The sequence below is a fragment of the Heloderma suspectum genome, chromosome 2 (assembly GCF_057233095.1).
Source record: "Heloderma suspectum isolate Gila_16-S chromosome 2, 16-S_ref, whole genome shotgun sequence".
Taxonomy (NCBI): Eukaryota; Metazoa; Chordata; class Lepidosauria; order Squamata; family Helodermatidae; genus Heloderma; species Heloderma suspectum.
The window spans coordinates 293,231,558-293,257,679 of record NC_139459.1 but is presented as its reverse complement, the minus strand read 5'-3'; the positions used below and the strand labels follow the sequence as shown (position 1 = coordinate 293,257,679).

Here is a 26,122-nt window from a genome sequence, read left to right as displayed (position 1 = left end):
AAAGGTGACCAGAGGCTCTCCACTTACACTTCCAAACACATTCATTCACTTACATTTGCATGCTGCCACATAACAGAAAATTATCTGAGTAGCTTACAGTAAATATAAAAATAAACAGTGGCCAATTATGTTTATGGCTGGGGAATGCTGGGAGTTCAGTCTAAGCAGTCATAGGATTGCACCCTAAATGAAGTGGACTCTGCCTGTTCCAATGCTTATATTGCTACTTATTCTATCTGATATCTCAGTTGGAGATAAAGTATGTCAAAAGTGCTATGAAAATTATATAAAATAAAGAGAGACTAGAGGAGTTTCACAAAAACACACACACCAGCCTCCTTACACATTAAACCTCTACATTTATCTGAAAGAGCATGTCAAATGTAAGAACAATCTAACCTGGTCAGAGCTTCAAAACATGGCTGGGGAACCATATCCCTGACATACAGCAAAGATTGTTTCATGATACTAGAGAGTGGCTTGCAGAGACGAATATGAAATATGACAGCTTCAAGGTCTACATACAGTCGCTGATGAAAAGCCAGCTGTGAGTTATAGAGTATTTGTAATCTTCCCGTTTTAGTTTCATGCATCCTGTAACAAACAAAGGTTAGTTTGTGTTAACCAAATATTCCATAATCTCACATTTCCTTAATAACACCAGTATTTATTTTTCATTTCGTGGCTGAATTTTTTTAGTATTTTTAAATGCAGATAAAACATTCCTGTAAAATAAAGAAGAGAAACAAGTACCCTATCATGAACAGCTAATGCATTTATTATATAAATCTATATTTTACTACACCAAGGACTTTTAGTTTGGTGTAAAGTTCTCCCTAACTATTCATGCAAAAACTGCAAAGCAGAATCAACACTTATTTAGGGCGCAATCCTATGCATGTTTAGACAGAGAAAAGGCCTACAACTCCCAGAATTTCCCAGCTTAGCTTAGCTGGCTAGGGAACGCTGGGAGTTATAGACCTTTTCTCTGTCTAAACATGCATAGGATTGCGCCCTTATTTGATTTGTAGCCCAATCAGTCATTTATTTGTAAGCCAAATACCATTAATAGAGTCTATACACCATTACAAAATGTGTAACAGGAGTAAAACATTGGAGTCATTAAACAAATAAAAAAGAGCTCAGTGAATCTGAACTAAAATACATCTAGGCCTTTACACCAAAGAATCATATTTACAGTTAACTGTGATGGCACTCAGGACTTTAGCACAAATTTTTGAAGCTGCTAAGCCAAAAAGTACAACCTGCTGGGTCACCTGACTGTCTTGATTAGACAGTAGGTCACATTTTTTTCTTAAGGCACATTCAGGTTGCAACCCAGATATAACATTCCAAAGATATTTTGAGCACTGTAATGCATATAAAGAACACAGCAATAATACCACATCTTCAATTTCTGGGAATCCAAAAATACGTAGTTGTTGGTCGTAAGTGATCTATATGGTATCTGCCATCAAATACTGCTGTCAGCTTGGATTGAAATCATAAAGCTGTAAAAAGCTTGCCTAAGTCTGGGAAAGGTCAGGTCTACCAACGAGGCTCTCAAATGGTTAAATTTATGAAATCCATAAAAAACCACAAACCTAGACGATAAAATGGCCTGCTGATCCAACATGATGTTTTGATCAAAAATCAATTTCCGCAGCTCTGAAACAAAGAGGTCCTCAGAAATTGCGTATAAGAGAAGATAATTAAATCTAGAGATCTATGGCGTTCCACACTGAAGACTAATAAAACATAACTTAGATATAAACTATCAACCTTTCTACACAGAAAATGGCACTCAAGGCTTTTTGAGTGCCATTTTCCTTTAAAAGTATTTTTCCTTAAAAAGCAAGTATCAGCTGATAGTTTATTCTTTTGGTGGGGCAGGGGGATAATATAACACCTACTTCAACAGAATAAATTATCAATATTTTTAAATAATATAATAATGGAGGGAAACCATTAACAAATGGTTCTCATACACTAAGTATGCACTGCTCCTTAATGGGAACAGTATGGGCAAATGATACAGTTGAGAGCCAACATGTTTCAAAGGATCATATAATCAACCTCCACATTTATTTAATTCTTTTTATTTTATTTATTTATTACATTTCTATACCGCCCAATAGCCAAAGCTCTCTGGGCAGAGAAATTGAAGTCATGTCCAATGACTCCAATGGAGAGTTGTTTTCTTTTTTTAACCCCTACCCCACCTCCCATGGGGGTGGGGATTTCAGGATAAAAACGGGGGAGCTTAAGTCCTCTTCTCCCAATTCGAATTGGGGCCATGTGCACTTAGAGGAAAGTAGGGGAAACTATCATGCATAGGTGAGCTTGGAGGAACATTTAGGGCTTCTCTACATTATGGAAAAATCCCGCGGCCTTACTGGGGCTTTCTGGCTCTGTTTCTATGGCGTGATTAGGGTAGGTGCCTTTAGATGCTGAACATGTGATGTGGAATTGAAAACGCCCTTTCTCGGCAGCCTTAAGGGGGGGGCGCCTTTCTATATTTTCAATGAAAGAGCACCATTTAGTGGCCGAATTATAGTTCTACGCTGGCATTACACACTGGGGATATCCCTGTGTGGTTTTTTTTTAAATTCCAGCTGATAGTGGAATAAACGGGGAAAAGCACAGGAGACGTCCTAGTGTAAAGGATCCGCAAATTTCTGTGAATAGCCAATCACGAGTGTGCAATAAATCACTCATGTAGAGACACCCTTAGTTTGGCCTTCACTCTGGTGGAGTGGGAGGGAAGGGCTGGATGCTATGCTTTACATTTACAACACAGAGAATGCTTCACAAGAACATAAGAAGAGCCAAGCTGGATCAGAACAAGGTTCCATCTACCCCAGGATTCTGTTGCCACAGTGGCCAAACATGTGCCTAAGGAAAGCCCATAGGCAGGACATGACTGCAATGGCTCCCTCCTGCTCATGTGCCCCAGCAACTGGTGTTCAGAGGACATTCGATGTAGTATATAGCCATCATGACTAGTAGCCACTGAAAGCCTTATCCTACATGAATTTGCCTAATCCCTTTTTAAAGTTATCCAAATTGGTGGTAACGAATTCCATATTTTAACTATGCACTTCTTAAGAGGGAATTTGCCATTTTTGTAAGTAGTTGATTTTTAAAAACTAATTTGCTACCCCATTATTTATTTATTTATTTATTCATTCATTCATTCATTTCTATACCACCCAATAGACAAAGCTCTCTGGGCGGTTCACAAAAATGAAATTAAAGAGCACACAATAAAGCAATACAAAATATATAAAACATTAAAACCACAGTAAACAATACAACCAGAATAAAACCAGAATAAAACCTAGAAACAGTGCAGGGATTTAAAATACAGATTTAAAACAGAAAAGCTAAAAGTCTAAAGAGCTAAACTGCTAAAATGCTTGGGAAAATAAAAAGGTCTTCATCATTAATTGGGATACCCTTTGAGTCAATCAGAAGTTTTAAATAGATTAAAGTAACTAGTTAATTAAGTTTACAGTTCTACAGGATACTCACCTAAGAATGGGTCCTGATCCTGGCAAAATGGTGCCACCATATCACCAGTAGGATAAAACTAACCAGTCTCACAGTGGTTTAGTTCCTAGCCATTGATTTTGATGGGACACTAGTACATTGATCTTTCTCTCGAATGTACAACTGTCCTTTCATTATTATTATTTGAAAATGGTATAAAAGAATTGAATGCGAACTTCTAACATGGTACAATTTAAAAAGTGGTAGGCCATATTTGATCAAACCACATTTCCACACATGCACGTATTTCCCACTTGCAGACCAACCAATGGCAAACACTATGGACAGATCTAGGAAAAGTGTGTAATTCAAGAAGATACAAATATCCAAAGTCTTAAACAGAAGTTCACACTCTTAATTGTAACATCTTGGTTTCTTCTTTGTAAATAGGAATGAAAGGTAAAAGGACACCTCTGTACCATGAGTTTTGTCCACATGGATGTGCAGAACCTAAAGAGGTCACTGTCAAAAGATCGTCGTAAAGATTTTCTTGTTCACTTCATATTATATCTGTACTATATGCACATGATTATTTTTGGAAAAACCGGAGTGACTTCGCCTTTACTGCTATAGTAGCACCAGTTTGGATCAGAGGTATACAAATGTCATGTAGGGGTGTGTGTCATGCTCTATTTCCCTCATTCTTACTTGATTTGCTCCTACAGTCCCATAGATTTCAAAGGATATATTTTGCTAGATTATACCGCAAACAGTTACTATTTAGTCAATTTCATTTCCAAAGGAAAAGTTGCCCTTTAAAAAAAGGGCTACCGGACTACATACTAAGAAAGTGTAATTAAAAGCAAAAGCATAGAGGGAGGGGTAATATGTTACTCTTCATATGCACTGTCCTATGGGTGCCCATCATTCAGGTATGACCTAAATCATATCCCTTATGAATATACAGTGGAGGTGAGGAATAGATTTAAGGGATTAGACCTGATAGACAGAGTGTCTGAGGAACTATGGACGGAGGTCCGTAACACTGTTCAGGAGGCAGCAACTCAATCCATCCCAAAGAAAAAGAAATGCAAGAAAGCCAAGTGGCTGTCTGATGAGGCTTTACAAGTAGATGAGGAAAGAAGGGAAGCAAAAAGAAAGGGAGAAAGGGGAAGATATACCCAACTGAATGCAGAGTTCCAGAGAATGGCAAGGAGAGACAAGAAGGCCTTCTTAAATGAACAATGCAAAGAAATCGAGGAAAACAATTGAATGGGAAAGACTAGAGATCTCTCCAAGAAAATCGGAGATCTCAAGGGAACGTTTTGTGCAAAGAAGGGCATGATAAAGGACAAAGAAGGCAGGGACCTAACAGAAGCAGATGAGATTAAGAAGAGGTGGAAAGAATACACAGAAGAACTATACAGGAAAGATCTGAATGTCCCTGATAGACATGATAGTGCGGTCACTGAACTTGAGCCGGACATCCTCGAGAGTGAAGTCAAGTGGGCCTTAGGAAGCATTAGTACAACAAAGCTAGCGGAGATGACAGTCTTCCAGCTGAGCTATTTAAAATCCTAAAAGATGGTGCTGTTAAAATGCTGCACTCAATATGCCAACAAATTTGGAACACTCAACAGTGGCCACAAGACTAGAAAAGGTCAGTTTACATTCCAATTCCAAAGAAGGGCAACGCCAAAGAGTGTTCAAACTACCGCACAATTGCGCTCATTTCACATGCCAGCAAGGTGATGCTCAAAATCCTACAAGCTAGGCTTCAGCAGTATGTGAACCGAGAAGTACCGGAAGTACAAGCTGGGTTTCAAAGAGGCAGAGGAACTAGAGATCAAATCGCCAAGATTCGCTGGATCATGGAGAAAGCAAGAGAATTCCAGAAAAACGTCTAGTTCTGCTTCATTAACTACGCTAAAGCATTTGATTGTGTGGATCACAACAAACTGTGGCAAATTCTTAAAGAGATGGGAGTACCAGATCACCTTACCTGTCTCCTAAGAAACCTGTACGAGGGTCAAGAAGCAACAGTAAGAACCAGACATGGAACTACTGATTGGTTCAAAATTGGGAAAGGAGTACGACAAGGCTGCATATTGTCGCCCTGCTTATTTAATTTATATGCAGAGTACATCATGAGAAACGCTGGGTTGGATGAATCACAGGTCGGAATTAAGATTGCCGGGAGAATTATCAACAGCCTGAGATACTCAGACGATACCACTCTAATGGCAGAAAGCGAAGAGGATCTAAAGAGCCTCTTGTTGCGGGTGAAAGAGGAGAGTGCAAAAGCTGGTTTGGAACTCAACATTAAAAAAACTAAGATCATGGCATCTGGCCCCATCACTTCCTGGCATATAGAAGGGGAAGAAATGGAAGCAGTGACAGATTTTACTTTCTTGGGCTCCAAGATCACCGCAGACGGTGACTGTAGCCATGAAATTAAAAGACGCTTGCTCCTTGGGAGGAAAGCTATGGCAAACCTAGACAGCATAGTAAGAAGCAGAGACATCACCTTGCCGACAAAGCTCCATCTAAAGCTTTGGTTTTCCCAGTAGTAATGTATGGCTGTGAGAGCTGGACTATAAGGAAGGCTGAGCGTTGAAGAATTGATGCTTTCGAACTGTGGTGCTGGAGAAGACTCTTACGAGTCCCTGGACTGCAAGGAGGTCAAATCAGTCCATCCTAAAGGAAATCAACCCTGAGTGCTCATTGGAAGGACAGATAATGAAGCTGAAGCTCCAATATTTTGGCCACCTAATGCGAAGAGAAAACTCCCTGGAAAAGACCCTGATGCTGGGAAAGACTGAAGGCAAAAGGAGAAGGGGACGGCAGAGGATGAGATGGCTAGATAGTATCACCGATGCAATGAATATGAACTTGAGCACATTCCGGGAGACAGCGCAGGACAGGAAGGCCTCGCGTGCTTTGGTTCAAGGGGTCACGAAGAGTCGGACACAACTTAACGATTGAACAACAACATGGGTGCCCATAACAGTCCCACCAAAATGCACTGCAGCAATGCTAATCTTGACTCTGAGGCTTTTAAAGAATACAACTCACAGCACTATGAAAGTCTGCAGAATCAGTTTGAAGAAGTAACCATGGAAGGAAACAAAAACAAAAAATTAACACTGGTAATGACACCCTTTTCAATACTGCCTCCAAGTCTCTGAAAAGCTTTCATCAGTTCACAGCCTCGGCCATAACAATTTCTCAATCCTGCATTCTGTCAAAACAACTCCTTTAAAAGGGGAACAGAGGCTGGTACTGTATTTGTAACATTTGTAAATTACAACGTTAGCAAGGAAGCATGAAATTAAAGTACTCCATGACTTCTTTCTATTATCTGTGAACACTGGTGGTTAGGAAGATTGGAAGATTATTGAAGTGAAAAGAAATAAGCAAAAGGTTAAAGTATTGGTTATAATAGCAAAAGAGAACTTAACAGAAACTGGCTGTTTCAGGACATTTTATTATGAACACTTAAAAGCCAAAGTAGGCAAGACACCAATCATGTGATTAACAATTGCAAGAGTGGCTTTTTAAAAGTAAGTACCAGGTGGACAGGTGCACAATTGGGATTGGAACTCTGACAGGGGTAAGAGAACTTTAACCCTTTGCCCCCGATACCTGCTACGTGTACTGGAAGAAAAGCTTCCACCTGCACAAACTTTTCTTCCAATACACATATTGCAAGCAGGGAGCGGGTCTTAAATAATGTGGAATAGGAGAACCTTGGGGAGCAGGGTTAAAGCCTCCCTTAATATCCCCCCGCCTTGGTAAGAGTCCCAATCTGGATCAGGTTCCTCCATACCTATTTACTTTTTTTTAAGCATTCACACAATTACTAACTGCGTAGAGAGCATCTCATCTAGCACATCCCTAAGATGCAGGAACTGCAATTCAACATCAGCTGCAAGATCCACACTATGTCAAGGCTGAGAGAGCATGATTTGAGTGGATGTCAAACGTATAAAAAGAGTTCAAAAAATAAAGAACAAGTACTAAACAATCTGCAATAAACTATATCATTCTTTTCCTTCATTTATTGGCTATATCACTGCAATTTACTTTCAACAAGACCTCAAAATTTGCCACCAAAATATAGGCTGACCTGAATTTTGGCAGGATTCTTAGTTATTATTTCTGCTGGAATGGATCCTGAAAGTCCTGCCTTCTGTTCCCTTGTGAACAAATAGGACAGGGGGGGGGGGCTACTGGAAAGAAGGGTGCCAATTACTGCAGAGTAGAGTACTACTCATTTTAGGAAAAGGTTCTAGATTAGTCTTCTCTGCAGCATACTAGTTCTGCACGTGCAGGTTTTTTGTTTTTTTAAATGGGGGTGCATTCAAACATGAAATATCTATTCAAGAAACATCTATTCTTGTGGCTTCACAAAAAACTTAGGGATGACCTGAAAACAAAAAAGGACACATATAGGAAGTGGAAAGAAGGCCAAGTAACAAAGGAAGAGTACAGGCAGGGAGCACAGAATTGCAGGGATGGTGTCAGGAAGGCTAAAGCTGAGAACGAGCTGAGGTTAGCGAGGGATGCTAAAAGCAACAAAAAGGTTTTCTTCAGCTACGTGCACAGTAAAAGGCAGAGGAAAGAAATGGTTGTTCAGCTATTAAATAAGGATGGCAAAACGATAAGAGATGGCAAAGAAAAGGCAGAGGTGCTCAATTCCTACTTTGGCTCAGTCTTTTCCCAAAAGAGGGTCTATGACCCCCCTGGCAAAGACGAAGTACAGGCTGAAGGGGCAGGATTGCAGCTTGAGATCGATAGGCATATGGTCAAGGAACACCTATTTACTTTGAATGAGTTCAAATCTCCAGGGCCAGATGAGCTGCACCCTAGAGTAATAAAGAAACTGGCAGAAGAACTCTCAGAACCGCTGTCTATTCTCTTTGAGAAATCATGGAGGACGGGGAAGTGCCAGATGACCGGAGGAGGGCTAATGTTGTCCCTATCTTCAAGAAGGCTAAAAAGGGGGAACCTGGGAACTACAGACCAGTCAGTCTGACATCAATCCCTGGGAAAATTCTGGAGCAGATGATAAAGCAATCCATCTGTAAGCACCTGGAAAACAATGCTGTGATTACTCGAAGCCAACATGGATTTGTCAAAAACAAGTCCTGCCAGACGAATCTGATCTCATTTTTTGATCAGGTAACCTCCCTTGTGGATCGTGGGAATGCTGTAGACATCATATACCTCGACTTCAGCAAAGCTTTACACAAAGTGCCCCATGATATCCTGATGAGCAAACTAGCTCAAAGTGGGCTAGATGGAACAACGATCCGGTGGATCCACAGTTGGCTACAGAATCGGACTCAGAGTGCTTATCAGTGGGACCTTTTCAAACTGGGGAGAGGTAACGAGTGGGGTACCGCAGGGCTCAGTCCTGGGCCCAGCGCTCTTCAACATTTTTATTAATGACTTGGAGGAGGAGGTGTAGGGCATGCTGATCAGATTTGCAGATGACACAAAATTGGGAGGGATAGCTAATACTTTGGAAGACAGAAACAAAATTCAAAGTGATCCTGATAGACTGGAGCGCTGGGCAGAAAACAACAGAATGACATTTAATAGGGATAAATGCCAAGTTCTGCACCTAGGAAAAAGACACTAAATGCACAGTTACAAGATGGGGGATACGTGGCTCAACCATACTACAAGCAAGAAGGGTCTTGGAATTGTTGTCGATCACAAGCTGAATATGAGCCAACAATGTGATGTGGCTGCAAAAAAGGCCAATGCTATTTTGGGCTACATTAATAGAAGCATCGCTTCCAAATCCCGGGAAGTACTAGTTCCCCTCTACTCAGCACTGGTTAGGCCTCATCTGGAGTACTGTGTCCAGTTCTGGGCACCACACTTTAAGAAGGATGCAGACAAACTGGAGAGGGTGCAGAGGAGGGCAACAAAGATGATCAGGGGACTGGAAACAAAGCCCTATGAAGAGAGACTGAAAGAACTGGGCATGTTTAGCCTTGAGAAGAGAAGACTGAGGGGAGATATGATAGCGTTCTTCAAGTACTTGAAAGGTTGTCACAGAGAGGAAGGCCAGGATCTCTTCTTGATCATCCCAGAGTTAGGGATGGCGGAGAATTTCTCCACGAATCTTTGGGAGGCCGAGCGCCGAGGCATTCGGCCCCCCGAAAGTGTTGGGGAAATTCTCCGCTGGCCCCCCGCCCCCCCCCGGGATGGGACTTACCTTCAGCGAATGTCCCTCTCGGCGGCGGGTCCCGGCGGCGGTTCCGCGGCGTTTCGTCGGGGGCCGGTCTCCCGACCGGCTGCCACTGCCGCCATTACAAAATAAAAAAGTAAAAAAAACAACAACAACACACTCCCGTGATAGGCTACGTGATGATTTACGTAGCCTATCACGGCTAGATTTCCAAAGTCAGTCGTGATAGGCTACGTGACGATTTACGTAGCCTATCACGGCTGACTTTGGAAATCTAGCTGTGATAGGCTACGTTAATCGTTACGTAGCCTATCAAGGGGTTTGGGTTTTTTTTACTTTTTCTTTCGCGGCCGGGGAGACGGGGCGCTTCTCCCCGGCCTGAATTTCGGCCGGGCGAGGCGGGACACCTCCCCCACCTCGCCTGAACTTCGGGGGGAGAAGCGAAGCGCCTCCCCCCCATCGTGAAAAAAGCTGCGGGACAAGGTAAGTCCCTTTCATACATCCCTACCCAGAGTGCAGGACACGGAATAATGGGCTCAAGTTACAGGAAGCCAGATTCCGGCTGAACATCAGGAAAAACTTCCTGAGTGTTAGAGCAATACGACACTGGAACCAGTTCCTTAGGGAGGTGGTGCGCTCTCCCACAGTGGAGGCGTTCAAGACGAGGCTGGATAGCCATCTGTCAGGGATGCTCTGACTTGGATTCCTGCATTGAGCAGGGGGTTGGACTCGATGGCCTTGTAGGCCCCTTCCAACCCCACTATTCTATGATTCTATGAAATTCCCCAGCTACAGTCTGAAGGCATATAGCCCAGGAAAAGCTCCATTGTGTACGACTGCTGTGATCGTTTGTTTTTGTTCTTATCTCTGTGCATGAGCTCCCATACACACACACACACACACACACACACACAGTTAATTGCCTTTGTAAATTGCCTTCAAAAAAAGATCACTGCAGAACAAAACAGATTTAAGTAGTAAAACAGTTTTGATTACCTATCTATTCTTTTACTGAACATCCTCTTAAGTGCTTTGTTCTTTAAGCCTTCCAAAATAAGGAGGTGAATGGATCCATCCAGTATGTGAAATCCAGTAATAATGTCCAGCTGAGCAATCTCCTCTGCAGTAAGCTTGTGGTTCAGTTTTAAAGTATTAAGCGATTTCTGAATTATATGTAGGGGATAAGAATCAAGTTCAAGAGCTTCCGCATTAATTTCTGTAATCTCTCGCAGCAAATAATTCAAGAGTGATGTATTATTATAGTCAAAAATATAGATGATGCAGCCATAGGGGCAATGTGCAGTTTCGGAGTCATCCAATTCATCTGCAGGACCTAACGGCACAGTTATTTCAACTCTCACTTTAAGACAGGACTCGGAGTTTACATAATGCCCCATTGGTAGCTGAACAGCTTGAGAGCCATCACCTGTCCCAGCCTTCTGAGTGACATTTTCCCCCTGGCAGACACTTGTATCTTGAACTGAGCAGCTATGAATAGGTGCAGAGAAATTCAAGGTCTTTTCACCTAGCAGTAAATTGGCCAGGCTAATTTTAGCCACTCCATAGGGATGCCACATTTCCTCTGTGGTAATGGGATTCTGGATCATGTATCTAGAAGTGACAGTGCCCAAATGACTTAGCTTGCTGTCTCCTGGTTCCTCTCCAAACAAGGAAGGCTTGATCTTGATCTCTTCCATTTTCTTGTCTCGATCATGAACTTCAATTTCCAGTGGTGGTCCTCTGAGATATTCACTCAATTCTCCAGGCTTGATTGTTCCTGTGAGAATCACATTGGTATCCTTAAAGAAGACATCAGTTCCATGATCTCGTCCTTGTGTTTGATGGGGAGGCATATTCTGGAATTTGTATTTGCAGTAAACAGGAACACATGAACTCTATGAAAAGAAAGAGGAGACTATATTCTTTGGTCAATACCTTTTATTGATTTATCTTCAACCCCACCTTTCTACACAGAAGTGCACTCAAGGAACCTCACAACTACAAAGGCAAAACTACAAAAACACAGTTAAAACATCAAAGAAACCAAATTAAGAAAGGTCTTGCTGGAATAAAATAGTCCACTGCCCACTGACTCGCAGGGCAGTGAAGGAGCCAAAGTACACATCCCTGAGCAAACTGTTCCAGAATCTGGGCACCACAACTAAAAAAGGCCCCCTTTCTCTTATGCCCACTTCCCATAACTCAAGTGGCAAGGGAACATGGAGATGGGAAACCACACAGGCAGAGACAATTCTGAAGGTTCGTGGCCCCCAGGCCATTCCTAGATATCTTGACCCATTTCAGTCTGGTTTCTACACCAGCTTTGGGACTAAAGCTGCCTTGGTTGTTCTGATGAACAAACTTTGCCAGGAGAGACAGACCAACAGAAGGAGTGCAACTCTGTGGTTCTCCTGGACCTCTCAGCAGCTCAACCACATTGATTATGGAATCCTTCTGGATAGCCTGCCTAGGATGGGAGTTAGGGGCAAAGTAATCTGGTGCATCAGCTCCTATCTGGCAGTTGTGTTAGAGGACTTCTGAGTCTGCCCACGGTGTTTATGCTATGGGAAGCCTCAAGGTTCTATCATGTCTCCTGTGCTCTATCTGAGACCCAGGTTAGATCGTCCCACGATCTGGAGTGCTGTGTCATCAGTATGCTAGTTATGTCTAGTTTTATCTCTCTTTTTCATTTGATCCAGGTATGGCATGCCTGGAGTCAATAATGGGATGGATGCTGGCTAAGAAGCTGAAGTTAAATCCAGAAAAGACAGAGGTACCGTTGGTAGCCTGGCCATGAAGATGGTATTCAGCCTATTCTGGATGGAATTAAACTCCCTCTTTAGAAGCAGGGTTGTATGTTGGGGCCAGTTCGTCTTCCATTGGCACATAATCAGCCCACTAAGGAACTCTAGATCACCTCCTCCAAGTAGGTGTGCCTGCCTGCCCTGGTGGCTAACTCCTCCCTCCAGCATCTGTTCAACTTCCCAATGTCACTTGGGGCTTGGAACAAGGGTGGACTCACCTCAACTTCCAAATGGGATTGGTCAGCCTTCCCCAACCTGGTACCCTCCAGACGTTTTGGACTACAGCTCCTATAACACTTGACCATTGGCTGTGCTGGCTGGAGCTGGTGGGGGTTGAAGTCCAAAACATCTGGAGGGCACCAGGGCAAGGCTGGCTCTTCAGAATTCTGTTCTATATCACAAACCGCAGTTATCTGGGTATGTTGAACCAGGAAGAAGAACACTCTGAATTACCTGCAGCACTTCAATTGGAACAGGTGTGGCTGGTAAGCATCTTGCAGATTTAATCCTAATAATCAGTGGGTTTAATTCACGTTTCTGTTTCTCACTCATGAGAGGTTCATCAACAGAAAAGCTTAGGTATGCTTCGTAAAGTTTAGGGGATTTCTCTCCCAGTCGACTGACCACATAACGTTCTCCTGGAGGTGGGGTAGGGAAATTAAGTTATTGATGTAATGCTTGTAGAAAAAGCATGATATTCCATGTCATTGCTTAACACCCTATCTTCCAGGTAGACCACACTGATCTGCCAGCTGGTTTTGCTACTTAAGCAAATGCCAACAGACTGAAGGAGGCAGAGTCTACGACAGCCTTGCACTGTATTCTGTTCTAGCCAACCCTGGCCAGAGTTACAAAGGAGGAGCCAATCCAGGAGGCAATAAAGAAGAAGAACCTTGAATGGTGCACAGAGAACAGTATAGTGTACAGAGGCACAAGGTGTTCTGAGTCAAAAACTCTTCCTCAGGAGAAACTGAAAGGAATTTCTAAAAAGAATGGCTTGAGCCAATCATGCACTCCATTTGACTTCAGCCAAAAAAGTACATGGCTGTCTCAAGCAGTTGGGTATCAAACTAGATTTATTATTACGTTTTCAGCCTGCCCTTCCTTGCCAGCAGCTCAGGGTGGTTCTCTCCCCTCAGGGTGGTTCTCCGCCACATTTGATTCTCATAACAACCCTATGAGGTGGGTTGGTTTAGGCTGAGAGACAGGCCCCAAATCAAGTACGGTGCTTCACAGCTGAGGCACACTGACCTTTAAAGCTAGGTCTTTCTGGGTCCAGTTAGGTCCAACACCCTAACTGCTACACCACACTGACCTTTGTGTATTGTTTCCTGTGGATCGTTGCAGTTCTTCCTATTTTTGGTTTCCAAATGTACTTCACTTTACTTAATTTTTTTTTAACAATGCTGGAATCCCTCAAAGCTAGTAAACACACACACTTTATCTGGGTCCATTTCAATCTGGCTTACAGCCTAAGCTTGGTCCTGAAACAGCTTCGGTCACCCAGATAGACGATACATGCAAGGAAATGCAAACTACAATTCATGGCCTTTGATATCATTGAAACTAGTTGGTACAAAATGCAGCAGCTACATTACTGACTGGGACTGGGAATAGGGAACATATCTTACCTGTATGAAAACAACTGCACTGGTTTTCAAGCACAGTTTAAAGTGAGGTGCACTTTTGACCTATCACCCCCTTAAAAGGCTGGGGATTTACATACCTTCTTGTATACAAGCCTGTATTGGTACTTGTTAAAGGCTTTTCTCCAGGTCCCACCACCATCAGAGGTGGTCTTGTTGGTGGTGGCACCCTGGCTTTCGATTCCTCTATCCCCAGGAATATTTTCTTATACCAGCCCAACATCTTTTCAAAGACTAAGTGGAGAACTTTTTAATTTCCCCAGGACTTTTAGGGCTAGAAGACGCATGACATTAAATGTGCAGGTTTTAAAAAATGCAAATTGCACCAGCTGGGGAGCAGAGCTGGCACAGAGTGGGATTTCCTCATCTGTTGTGAACCTGAGTAAAATCATTCTTCTGAAACTAGTATCTGCTTTAGCAGGACATCCCGCATTGGTGCCAAAGTTGGAAGTATCCCCAGAGCAACTAACTTCAGAAGAGATTTAGCTCAGGATCACAGCAAGGAAAAGAAGGCTTCAATTCTCCCCCCATGTCTGCTCTGAACCCATTAATTATCATCTCCACCCCCTGCTAATGCAATCTGCATTTTTAAAAATATATATATGTTATATGCAAAGCTGTATTCAATGTCATTTCATTCTTGGTTTTATTCTATTCTGATTTGTAGTTGCTTAATTTTGTTTTGCTTAATTGTGTTTCATTGTTATTTGTTCCTGGTTTCATTGTTTTTAAATTTATACTGAAACTCACTCTGATAAACCTATGGGACTCAAGAAGCAGAGTATTAGTATATACTAGTATATAGTATATACAGAGTATATACTATGATTTATGATAGTGGTGTAGTGGCTAGAGTGTTGGACCAGGAGTCGGGAGATCCAGGTTCTAGTCCCCACTCAGCCATGGAAGCTCACTGGGTGACTGTGGGCCAGTCACAGACTCTCAGCCCAACCTACCTCACAGGGTTGTTGCTGTGAGAATAAAATGGAGAGGAGGAAGATTATGTATGGTGCCTTGGGTTCCTTACGGAGGAAAAAAGGCGGGATATAAGTGTGTGTGTGTGTGTGTGTGTGTGAGAGAGAGAAACTAACTGAATAAGTGAATGAATGAATGAATGAATGAATGAACAAATTAATTAATTGTTTGAACTGTAACCAAAGATATACCACAGGAAGAAGAGAAAATATTACTATTCCATAAAACCACTTAAGAGTAGCTCTAGCTACCATACTGCACCCAAGACAGAACTCTATACCCCAGAACTCATTAGAATCTTTAAGCTTAAAAAGGAGAGGGATCTTCACAGTTTCAGTGATAGATTTGAAATGATACATTTGAAAAAAGAACTGAAAATTAATTATTTTGAGGAGCAACAATTCCTTCATGAGCTTCTTGAAAATGAGTGTGCAAGATAAAAAGTAGTTCATCTAATCACCACTTTCTTATTTTATTAAGGAACACAAAACGAAAGTAGTTTGTCCTGCAGTACAACCCTTCCCATGGTACAACAGACACCCTTCTCTATCTTTCAGGAATCAAAGGAATCTAAAGGTTCTTGGCCTTGCCATGGGCTAATACTGGAAAATGAAAGTGGAGTAGGAAGAGGTCATGGTTATGATTATAGGAACAGGATCTAGTAAATTTCCAGGGACCTCTATACAGAAGTGAAGAGGGAAGAATGTAATGCATTTCTGCCCCATGCTGCAATAGGTGAAGAATCATGTGATGTGAAGTGCCATGAAAGATGGAAGCTCCATCCTACCCCTTGGCCTTGCTTTCTCCCCTTTCTTTGTTCTGTCCAGGTCTCTAAAATGTTTCTGCTCATTACAGCCATGCAACTGAATAGCAACTTGACTGGATGTGCAGCTAAAGGAATGAGATGTGCTCACTGTACCCTGTTTCGGAAGAAAGCCACCCATACTGCCAAGTCTGAAGCCAGCTTTCAATTGAAAAGAACACTTCAGGAGCTTTTGAAATGAAGATGTGGGGGCGGGGTATGTTGCCAGCTATAATCACCTGAACTCCATGCTGAAAACATCGGCAAACCCTCTCCACACAACAGCATCCGAAGTGGATCTCTTTTCTACCTCTAGTGGAAGCATTCTACTGAAGACAACAAGCCATAGTCCTAGCTTCATATATCACCGTGGAAGTTTTATGATATGCTGACTAGTTTATTTTTAAATTTCATCATCCCTGTTTGTAAGCATGGTCATTTTTTTTTGGCTTTTTCCCTTTTGATGCCAAGATTTCTTACATGTTTTTAATCTTCCCTTACCCCTTTGCTACTACTAATTTTACTTCCCCCTATTAGGCATGTACATGTGCCCACTCTCTTTCCCCACTATGCCAGCTACATGCTTCCAGGTGCTCTCCAAACTACTTCTGATGAAAATAATCTCTTCATGTCTTCAGAGACCTTCAAAATGGGTCTCTAAAAACTTAATTCCCCTTCCTTGAATTCTTAGTCATCCTGTTATCAGGGTTCTGGGCATTCAGAATCATCAAATGGAAGGGACTAGAATCCAAAAGGCTATCCAATTTGTCCAGGGCCAGCTTTCCAAGTTGTCATCTGACTTGGTCATGCCACAGGTCACCAGTAGGGGAAGCCCAAAGATCAGCAGCAGAATTTCAGCCCCAGCTAGGGATGTACGGAGGTCCATAGCATTGTTCAGGAGGCAGCAACTCAATCCATCCCAAAGAAAAAGAAATGCAAGAAAGCCAAGTGGCTGTCTGAGGAGGCTTTACAAGTAGCTGAGGAAAGAAGGGAAGCGAAAAGCAAGGGAGAAAGGGGAAGATATACCCAACTGAATGCAGAGTTCCAGAGAATGGCAAGGAGAGACAAGAAGGCCTTCTTAAATGAACAATGCAAAGAAATCGAGGAAAACAATTGAATGGGGAAGACTAGAGATCTTTTCAAGAAAATCGGAGATCTCAAGGGAACGTTTTGTGCAAAAATGGGCATGATAAAGGGCAAAGAAGGCAGGGACCTAACAGAAGCAGATGAGATTAAGAAGAGGTGGAAAGAATACACAGAAGAACTATACAGGAAAGATCTGAATGTCCCTGATAGACATGATAGTGCGGTCACTGAACTTGAGCCAGACATCCTCGAGAGTGAAGTCAAGTGGGCCTTAGGAAGCATGACTAACAACAAAGCTAGCGAAGATGACAGTCTTCCAGCTGAGCTATTTAAAATCCTAAAAGATGGTGCTGTTAAAGTGCTGCACTCAATATGCCAACAAATTTGGAACACTCAACAGTGGCCACAAGACTAGAAAAGGTCAGTTTACATTCCAATTCCAAAGAAGGGCAACGCCAAAGAGTGTTCAAACTACCGCACAATTGCGCTCATTTCACATGCCAGGAAGGTGATGCTCAAAATCCTACAAGCTAGGCTTCAGCAGTATGTGAACCGAGAAGTACCGGAAGTACAAGCTGGGTTTCAAAGAGGCAGAGGAACTAGAGATCAAATCGCCAAGATTCGCTGGATCATGGAGAAAGCAAGAGAATTCCAGAAAAACGTCTAGTTCTGCTTCATTAACTACGCTAAAGCATTTGATTGTGTGGATCACAACAAACTGTGGCAAATTCTTAAAGAGATGAGAGTACCAGATCACCTTAATTGTCTCCTAAGAAACCTGTATGAGGGTCAAGAAGCAACAGTAAGAACCGGACATGGAACTACTGATTGGTTCAAAATTGGGAAAGGAGTACGACAAGGCTGCATATTGTCGCCCTGCTTATTTAACTTATATGCAGAGTACATCATGAGAAACGCCGGGTTGGATGAATCACAGGTCGGAATTAAGATTGCCGGGAGAATTATCAACAACCTCAGATATGCAGACGATACCACCCTAATGGCAGAAAGCAAAGAGGATCTAAAAAGCCCCTTGTTGAGGGTGAAAGTGGAGAGTGCAAAAGCTGGTTTGAAAGTCAACATTAAAAAAACTAAGATCATGGCATCAGGCCCCATCACTTCCTGGCATACAGAAGGGGAAGAAATGGAAGCAGTGACAGATTTTACTTTCTTGGGCTCCAAGATCACCGCAGACGGTGACTGTAGCCATGAAATTAAAAGACGCTTGCTCCTTGGGAGGAAAGCTATGGCACACCTAGACAGCATAGTAAGAAGCAGAGACATCACCTTGCCGACAAAGCTCCGTCTAATCAAAGCTATAGTTTTCCCAGTAGTAATGTATGGCTGTGAGAGCTGGACTATAAGGAAGGCTGAGCGTTGAAGAAGTGATGCTTTCGAACTGTGGTGCTGGAGAAGACTCTTACGAGTCCCCTGGACTGCAAGGAGGTCAAATCAGTCCATCCTATAGGAAATCAACCCTGACTGCTCATTGGAAGGACACATACTGAAGCTGAAGCTCAAATATTTTGGCCACCTAATGCGAAGAGAAAACTCCCTGGAAAAGACCCTGCTGCTGGGAAAGATTGAAGGCAAAAGGAGAAGGGGACGGCAGAGGATGAGATGGCTAGATAGCATCACCGATGGAATTTGAACTTGATGAACTTGAGCACACTCCGGGAGAGAATGGAGGACAGCAAGGCCTGGCGTCCTATGGTCCATGGGGCCACGAAGAGTCGGACACGACTTAACGACTGAACAACAACAACAAGGGATGTACGAGAATTTCGTTTCAGTCCACAAATCGCTCAAAATTGCCCCATTCGCAACCTTGAACATGACTGGTAGCGCATGTTCTCTGAAAATGTTCACAGTCCTGAACTTGACTTCACGTTTGCAAAATGTGTGCTTCAAAAATAAGTGCATTTCAAAATGAGCAACTTTCTCAAAATGCACACATTTTACTATATGGAGAAAATCTGCATATTTGGGAATTCTTTGTACAACATTTACGTTTGATAGCTTGCACAATTTTCCCATTCGCACAAAACGAACAGTGACCACAAACGCAACTGCAAATCGAGGTGAGACAAACAGCAAGCTAAGGTTTGGGTAATCTTGGTGAGCTCAAAATGGCTCACTTGCCCATCCCCACCCAGGAAACAGGGGACCAGAAGAGGTGGCACTTGAAAGGAGAAGTGAGATAAAAGGCAGCAGCTTTACAAACCTCACTGTGGAACGATGCCAATTTCCCTATGTGACCAGAAGGCAAGGAGAATATTTATAGAATTGTAGAGCAGCTTCTACAAGCATACACTCATTTGAACAGCATAGGTGGTTGCGGTGGGAGCCTGTAACTTTAAATATCGATAGCAGCACAGAGAGTTGCTGAGCAAAGTTACACAGGGTAAAATACATTGAAAGAAATCTGAATATGCCAGACAGTCATTCAGTTAATATATCAATGCCCTTGAAACTTCAGCTTCAATTAAGAGCAAAAGTGTCGGGGAACATGCAGCAGGGAGATAATTTGTATGCAAGCTGTCAACTAAACCAGTAACGCAGCATGCAATCTCAGGGGGTTGCCGCTATGTACCCTTGCATTTCTAATGGAAGTGAAATTACCATGAGCTTTACCTTTCAGGCTTCTGTACTACGTGCAGCAAAGATGTCAGAAAGGATGTGTATTTGCACACTGTATTAGCTGAAATAGTTCTATAGCTCAGCATGCAGACAGAAGTTCATTATTATGCTTCTAATATTTTCCAAAGTCTCAAAGTAATGTATTGCTACAGAGAGAGGAATGTCCTCTTTGTTTCACCAGCTATTTCAATAAGTGTTCTTTTTAACCAGCAATGTCCCAGCATGCAGCTTTCTAAAGCCTTACTGCCATCATATTTCCTGTAGGCTGCTTGACATTTCTTAATATAATCTTTGCATAGGAAAACATATGTATATATAGCAATACATATGTATATAGCCAACCTGTATACGAGTGGCAGAAAAAAAAGTTGTGGTGCACTTCTACATTAGAGCTGGCACTGACTAAACATTGAGGAGTACTAAGGCTACGAGTAACATGCTCAGCTTCACACTGAGAGCATCACAGAGGCAGGGATGGATCACAACTTGACAAAAATTGTCCAACTGCCTACCTACAGTATGAGACCATTCTTCCTCCATCCCTCAAGGCCCACTTACATTATTTTCTCACCTTCTGACCTGCACCGTGGACAGACAAGTGACAGACTTTATCAGGGCAAACCTGATTTGTTTCCCAAGCTGCAATACATTTGCTTTCCATGCAATACATGAGGCAGATAATCCACATCTGACTATTTGACTGTAGAAAGTTATAATTTGCACAAGGAGATGGAACCACCCACCTGAGCCCCTCAATGGCCTCTTTTTCTACTTTCAGACTGGTAAATAGCCACTCAGTAGTTGCCATCAAGCAGTAAGGAATCTGTTGTGAACTGAACATATATTGGTCCTTTCTTTCCACTCTGGGGTTTGATGACTAGAGCAAATAAGTGCATACAGATGGGCTGGTATGTGTGTTACTAGTAACATTTGTGGATTTCTTTGCAAAACTGACAGAGCATCAGAATCATTCTCAGCACAGCAAGACATCGGTTCTTTTCTAGTCACAGAGAAACATACTCTGACATTAGATATTCATTGTGTACTGACATTAGGCACGATGTACTGCTTCAGATACACTGGATTTTTCCATTTTACCCACAATGTGGAAACCTACTGGCAGAGCGTATTGGCAAGTTTTGGTCCTAGAACTCAAATGTGTCTTCTCACAATAAAATGATTCACCTCTATGAAAAGCTGCCTGAGCATTAAACACAAACAAACTATGTTCTCTCCCCCACCCCCCACCCCTGTTTACCCAGCACTGGAGGGGGGGGGAATACCTGACAGGAGGGGCATCAGGTTCAGCTGTAAAAATGCTATTCCAAACTTTCTTGCCTGTATTGATAAAGCACTGGCTTCTTTAGCAGATGGTTTATAGGAGCTCAGTGCATGTTTTTTTTCTACATTAGAACTAAAACTTCTTCGAGAAATTTTCTTCCTTTCTGATAACTGGAGGAGAACTGGAAGAGAAGATATATATATATATATATACTGTACATACTGAAACATCTAAAGACAATTGAATCTTATATAATTCTATCCAATAACAACAAATGATTAAACAGTATTGGTTGAATATATTTAAGAAATAAATTGTTCAACATTCTAAAAAAGCTAGGCAAGTAACAACTAGGCAAGGGGTGGACAACCTATGGCCCTCCAGATGTTTCAGCCTACAACTCCCATCAGCCCTAACCAGCATAGTCAATGGTGAGGAAGGATGGGAGTGGTAGGCCAAGACATCTGGAGGGCCACAAGTTACTCAACACATCACCATCTGCAACCTAGAGGCTGCTGCGGATGGATAAAATAGTTTCAGCTAGCCTGCCACTAACTCCTATGCCCAATCAAAGAACCTGTGCTTGTGGCCTTATCCACTGTTCTTCCATGTTGGGAAGGAAGTCCATACCTTCCGTCTTTTCTAATCCATCTGTTCAGCAAGAGGAACAAGGAGAATGATCAGCACACACAACTTCATTCACAGATCTCTAAAGTGTGCTGGATGTGTCATTTTAGGAGCCATCCTATACATGTTTAAACAGCTTTCCCCAGCCAATTATAGCACTTTTTTTGGTCTAAACATGCATAGGATTGCTCCCGTAGACTCTAGGTGTTAGAGGAAGGCAATGTATGGCTCTTAATTAATATTTTTGTATCCTCATTTGTGAAGCCACACAGTATCAGCCATGCAAGTTATAAAAGCAAGATGTAAGAGCAAAAATTTAAAACAAAGCACAGCCAAAACCAGAACAGACCAAGGAACTGCTTTAAAGACAGAGTGCAAGACAGCCTTTTGTGTAGCAGCGCCCCAGCTGTAAAAATTCCTTCCCCAGGAGATTAGGTTGTCTCCCTTATTTTCGGCCTTTAGATGGCTGATAAAAACTACACTGTTCCATCGAGCTTTCAGCTGATTAATGCCACTCCTTGATTTAATAGTGTTTCCCTGTTTTATTGTATTTTATCTGTTTTGTTTTTAGTTTTTTTAAAAATGGTGTATTTTATTTTTTCTATCATTTTATTGTAATTCGCCTTCTTGAACATGCATTGAGTGGAGGGGTGATTAAATAAATAAAATAATCCTAAAGTTTATGGCAGTTAATACTTATTTAAAATATCACAACTCCTCTGTGCTGCAGGCCAATACAGTTAGGGCTGCACATGTTGATCTCACCTCCTTCACCTTAAAAAGTTTTACCTTTTGCTTTTACTGTTTGTTAATCATTTTCTTCTTCCTTAAAAAGAGGGGGGTATGAATGCATTTGGTAAAGCAGTCCTGCTTTCGGCTATCCAAACTGACATTAACAGCTACTTAATTCATTACTTCCTGAACTTGCTTCGTCCTGGACCAACTGTCTTCAAGCCCAGCACTGAAATTGCCTGTTTAATTACAGGATTGAACTTTGTACTTACTTCTTTTTCTTAACAATAAATGTATGTTAGCACAATTCTGATGGAACAGCATTGTGCAAGAACTGTAACATAAAAAAAAAGATCGTATTGCTGAGACGAGGGGGGAAATCAGCTCAGTTATGAGCCCCTTCTCACTGGGGGTTTTATTTTTTTGTAACTTTCCATGCAGTGGGGAGTCTCCGCATTAGTTTTTAAAACTGCTGATCAATTACTTCTCCCCTTCTCCTCTTCCTGGGTAGTTTTAAGCAATTTGAGACAGAGGGGAGGAGGAGAGCAATACTGAGAAAAGGCACGGATGGTAGAGGTGAACTTGGCAGGTTGTCAGAAAGAGAAGGGTGGAATGGAATCAGCTTTTCATTGGCTGCTCTTCTGCTAGCCTCTGACCCCAAAACAGACAAAAAGGAGAAATAACTGCCTTTAAAAGCCAACCTTCTTCTGCGTTTTTATTATTAAGTTCCCTCCAAGAAAGGGCTGGAGGAGTCAGCTGCCCTCTGTAGGTTCCCGGGGAGTTGTCTCTTCCGCTCCTTCCTTTAATGTGTCTGGGAATCTCCATCTTAGGAAGGCTGAGGAGGGAGATGCATTAAGGAGCACTGCAAAGCTGCATGAGGAATCCACTAGTGCTGCCTTTTCACTGGTATAGAACCTCTAGAGGTGCTCTGAAATACTGCTGAAAGAATCAAGTGCTATAGCACAACTTAAGGAACTGATTTTGAAAAGTGATGGGAGGCTTGGGTGAATTGGACCTTCCCTTTCCCCTCCCACACAAGTACGTCATGCCCGCTAGTATGGATGGAGCACAGCAGGATACATATGGAGAAAGACTGCAACATCCCCAATCGTCCGGAAAGTCAGCTGCAATTCCACTGGCAGCTTACAGTGGAAGAGCAAGGGGGAGAGGGCATGCTTGAAACCCTCTATCTGGAAGTCACACAGCAAAAAGTTCCTGGCTTGAATGTCGCTTCTGCCATGAACTCACTAGTTGGCGAGGGATGGCACGGGCATTCGGGAAGGGGTTGGAGTCCAACAGGCTTCCACCCCACTTGCCCCTCCAGACTCCGCTCACCAAGCCCGCCTCCTCTGCCTGCCCCCGCTCACTGCGTGAGCTGCTAGAGGGTTTGGCAAGTGGCCAACGGGCATTGAGGGCCACCCATCCCCATAGAGAACCGCGATTATGTGAAAAATGGTGGCTGTTCCCCGTTCTGCGTAAGACCTCTCGACTTCCCTGCTTCTCTAATGCTGCAACTTCACGGTATTGGGGCCACGTGATCAGGAAATCACAATCCTTTTCTAATGCACGTGTTACTTCAGAGCTTCTCTGATGCCTGTGTAAGTTTGCTGCATCTCTGATGCTTGGGTTACTTTGAAGCTTGAAAAGGGGCTGGGAGCAATAACTCCCAAAGGAGAAGAAATCCTGTATGTACCAAAAAGGGGGTGGTAGTTATAAAAGCTTGGTGGTTTTCAGGATCAGGACCAAACTTCATATACATTCTCCTAGTCAGGAAGCACCCAATCCACCATCAAAGCCCTGGGCACTTACCCCAGGGGAGTAAAAATCCCGGGTGCAACAAAAAGGGGGTGGTACAAATAAACCCATGGAGGTTTGCAGGATCAGGACAAAAACCTTAGCTGCACATTCCCCCCGCCCCCCCGCAACCCCAATAGCCAGTGCTGGCATAAAGCCTTTATTATCTCAAAATCGCTAAGGTGCTATAGTGCTTTAGCAATACAACAAAGTTACGCATTTTACCCTTTCCCAGATAATACTGGCAGAGACACTTCTATTCACTACAGTGCTTTAACACTATAGTGAATTTGCACAAAAGCAAATTTGTGCAAAAAAGGAATTCTGCATTTCAACATACACACCCCGCCGTTTTCCTTCTTCCTGGAAAACTGAGCAGAGAAGAAAAGGGGGTGGGAGCTATAACTCCCTGAGAGTTTGCTAGAATGAGGCAAAACTGCACAAGTGGGGTGCCCTCATGGGGAGCCTTCAGATATTGGAGTTGATAATTGCACAATTTTGCTTCTTCATGGAAAAGTGCACAGAAAAGGAAAAAGGGGGCGGGAGCTACACTCCCTGACTGTTCGCTAGAATGTGGCAAAACGGTGGTGGTGGGGTACTCTCATAGAGAGCCTTCAGATCCTGTACTGGATAATTGCCCATTTTAGTGTCTTCATTCAAAATGGACCAGCTCTTCTCCTATTCCCTCATTTTCCCCTATTCCCTACCATTTTGCGCATAATCGCAACTCAGCTCGCTATGGGGATGGGTGCCCCTGCAGCAATCATCAGCCACTCACTGAGCCCTCTAGCAGCTTGCGCATCACCGTGACCAGGGGCAGGCAGCGGAGGCAGCTTGGCAAGTGAACAATGAGTGTGGACGGAGGTGTATCCATCCATCCCTATAGTTGGCCTTTGGCCAGCCGCGCTCTCTCAGCTTCATTTGCCCCATCTGCAATATGGGAAAAAGTAATACTGACTTGCGGGGTTGTTTTAAGTATTGCAAGTAGGTAATGCATTTGAAGGAGTTTTAACAGTTGAAAGCTCATTATTGTTGTTGTTGTTGTTGTTGTTACTTTCATCATTACTTTTCTGTATTGCTTTTTTATGTAACTACTGCAAGGACTGCTATCAATTATATATATTCCTACTTAAACCTACAGAGCTTATTCTATCTATGCACCAGTAACTGTTTGTTATTCCTTCTAGAAGCTGGGATCTGGAAATGTATGCCCCTTGACCAAGAAATATGTCCAGCTCTGCTACTTTAGATTACAAAGCACATCAATGCAAATTATTGTTATCTTTTTTGAAAAGGAAAATGTGGAAAAAATAATTACATCAGTGCAGAGGAAGCAACTCCAGGAGAAAGAAATCCAATCACATCTCAGCAGGCATAAATACCACAAGCAAGCAAAACTCCCCAGAAAGTGTGTAAATGCTTATCAAAAGAGAATAGAAGAAAAGGCTCCCACTGCCTTAGTTGTAAAGGAAATAGCAGCTTGAAGATTAAAATGCAATGTGTGGAACTGATCTCATAAGTCATGGGTCCCCCTACAGTCATGGGAAAGAGGGGCTTAAACAGAACCACAAAACAAACAAGGTAGATGTGGCAAAGGGGTAAACCCCTCAAGCAGCCTACCCATTCCTTTTCTGCAAAGAGAAATGCCTGCTCCTAATCTATATGCATGAGAGCACGCTACAAAATGACCCTTCTTCTCCCTTTGATTCTCATCTACAGCAATAGTGCATTCTCTAAAGTGTCAGCAGGCTTTAACACTGACTTTTGAGGGGAGGAATCACAGGACTAAAAATATGTCATCTGAAAAGAGAAATTGCAGCAAGACCCCACAGAAACAGTGGCATGGAATATAGAATAGGACAATCACCAAGACAGACTTTCAGGGAATGCACCCAAGTGGCCGTCGCTCACAAACATTGATGAGTGTGCATCTAATTATAATATAAAAAAGGAAACTAATAACTTGTAACATAGGAAGCTGTCTTACAGGTCTGAGTATCTGTCCATTAAGCCCAGCTGTGTCTATTCTGACTGGAA

At 42.6% G+C, this 26,122-nt stretch overlaps 1 protein-coding gene across 4 annotated transcripts in view; it reads right to left on the bottom strand.

Moving 5' to 3' along the window:
* The window catches only part of CFAP92 (cilia and flagella associated protein 92 (putative)), a 112,804-nt gene that overhangs the window by 13,368 nt on the left and 73,314 nt on the right, over positions 1 to 26,122 (bottom strand). For all 4 annotated transcript variants that reach the window (XM_084839938.1, XM_084839936.1, XM_084839939.1 and 1 more), the window contains 4 exons: positions 20,934 to 21,113; positions 12,955 to 13,139; positions 10,694 to 11,592; positions 400 to 594 (listed from right to left, as the gene is read on the bottom strand). In XM_084839938.1, the coding sequence (XP_084696064.1) occupies positions 400 to 594; positions 10,694 to 11,592; positions 12,955 to 13,139; positions 20,934 to 21,113 (1,459 nt within the window). The remainder of the gene's footprint in view (positions 1 to 399; positions 595 to 10,693; positions 11,593 to 12,954; positions 13,140 to 20,933; positions 21,114 to 26,122) is intronic.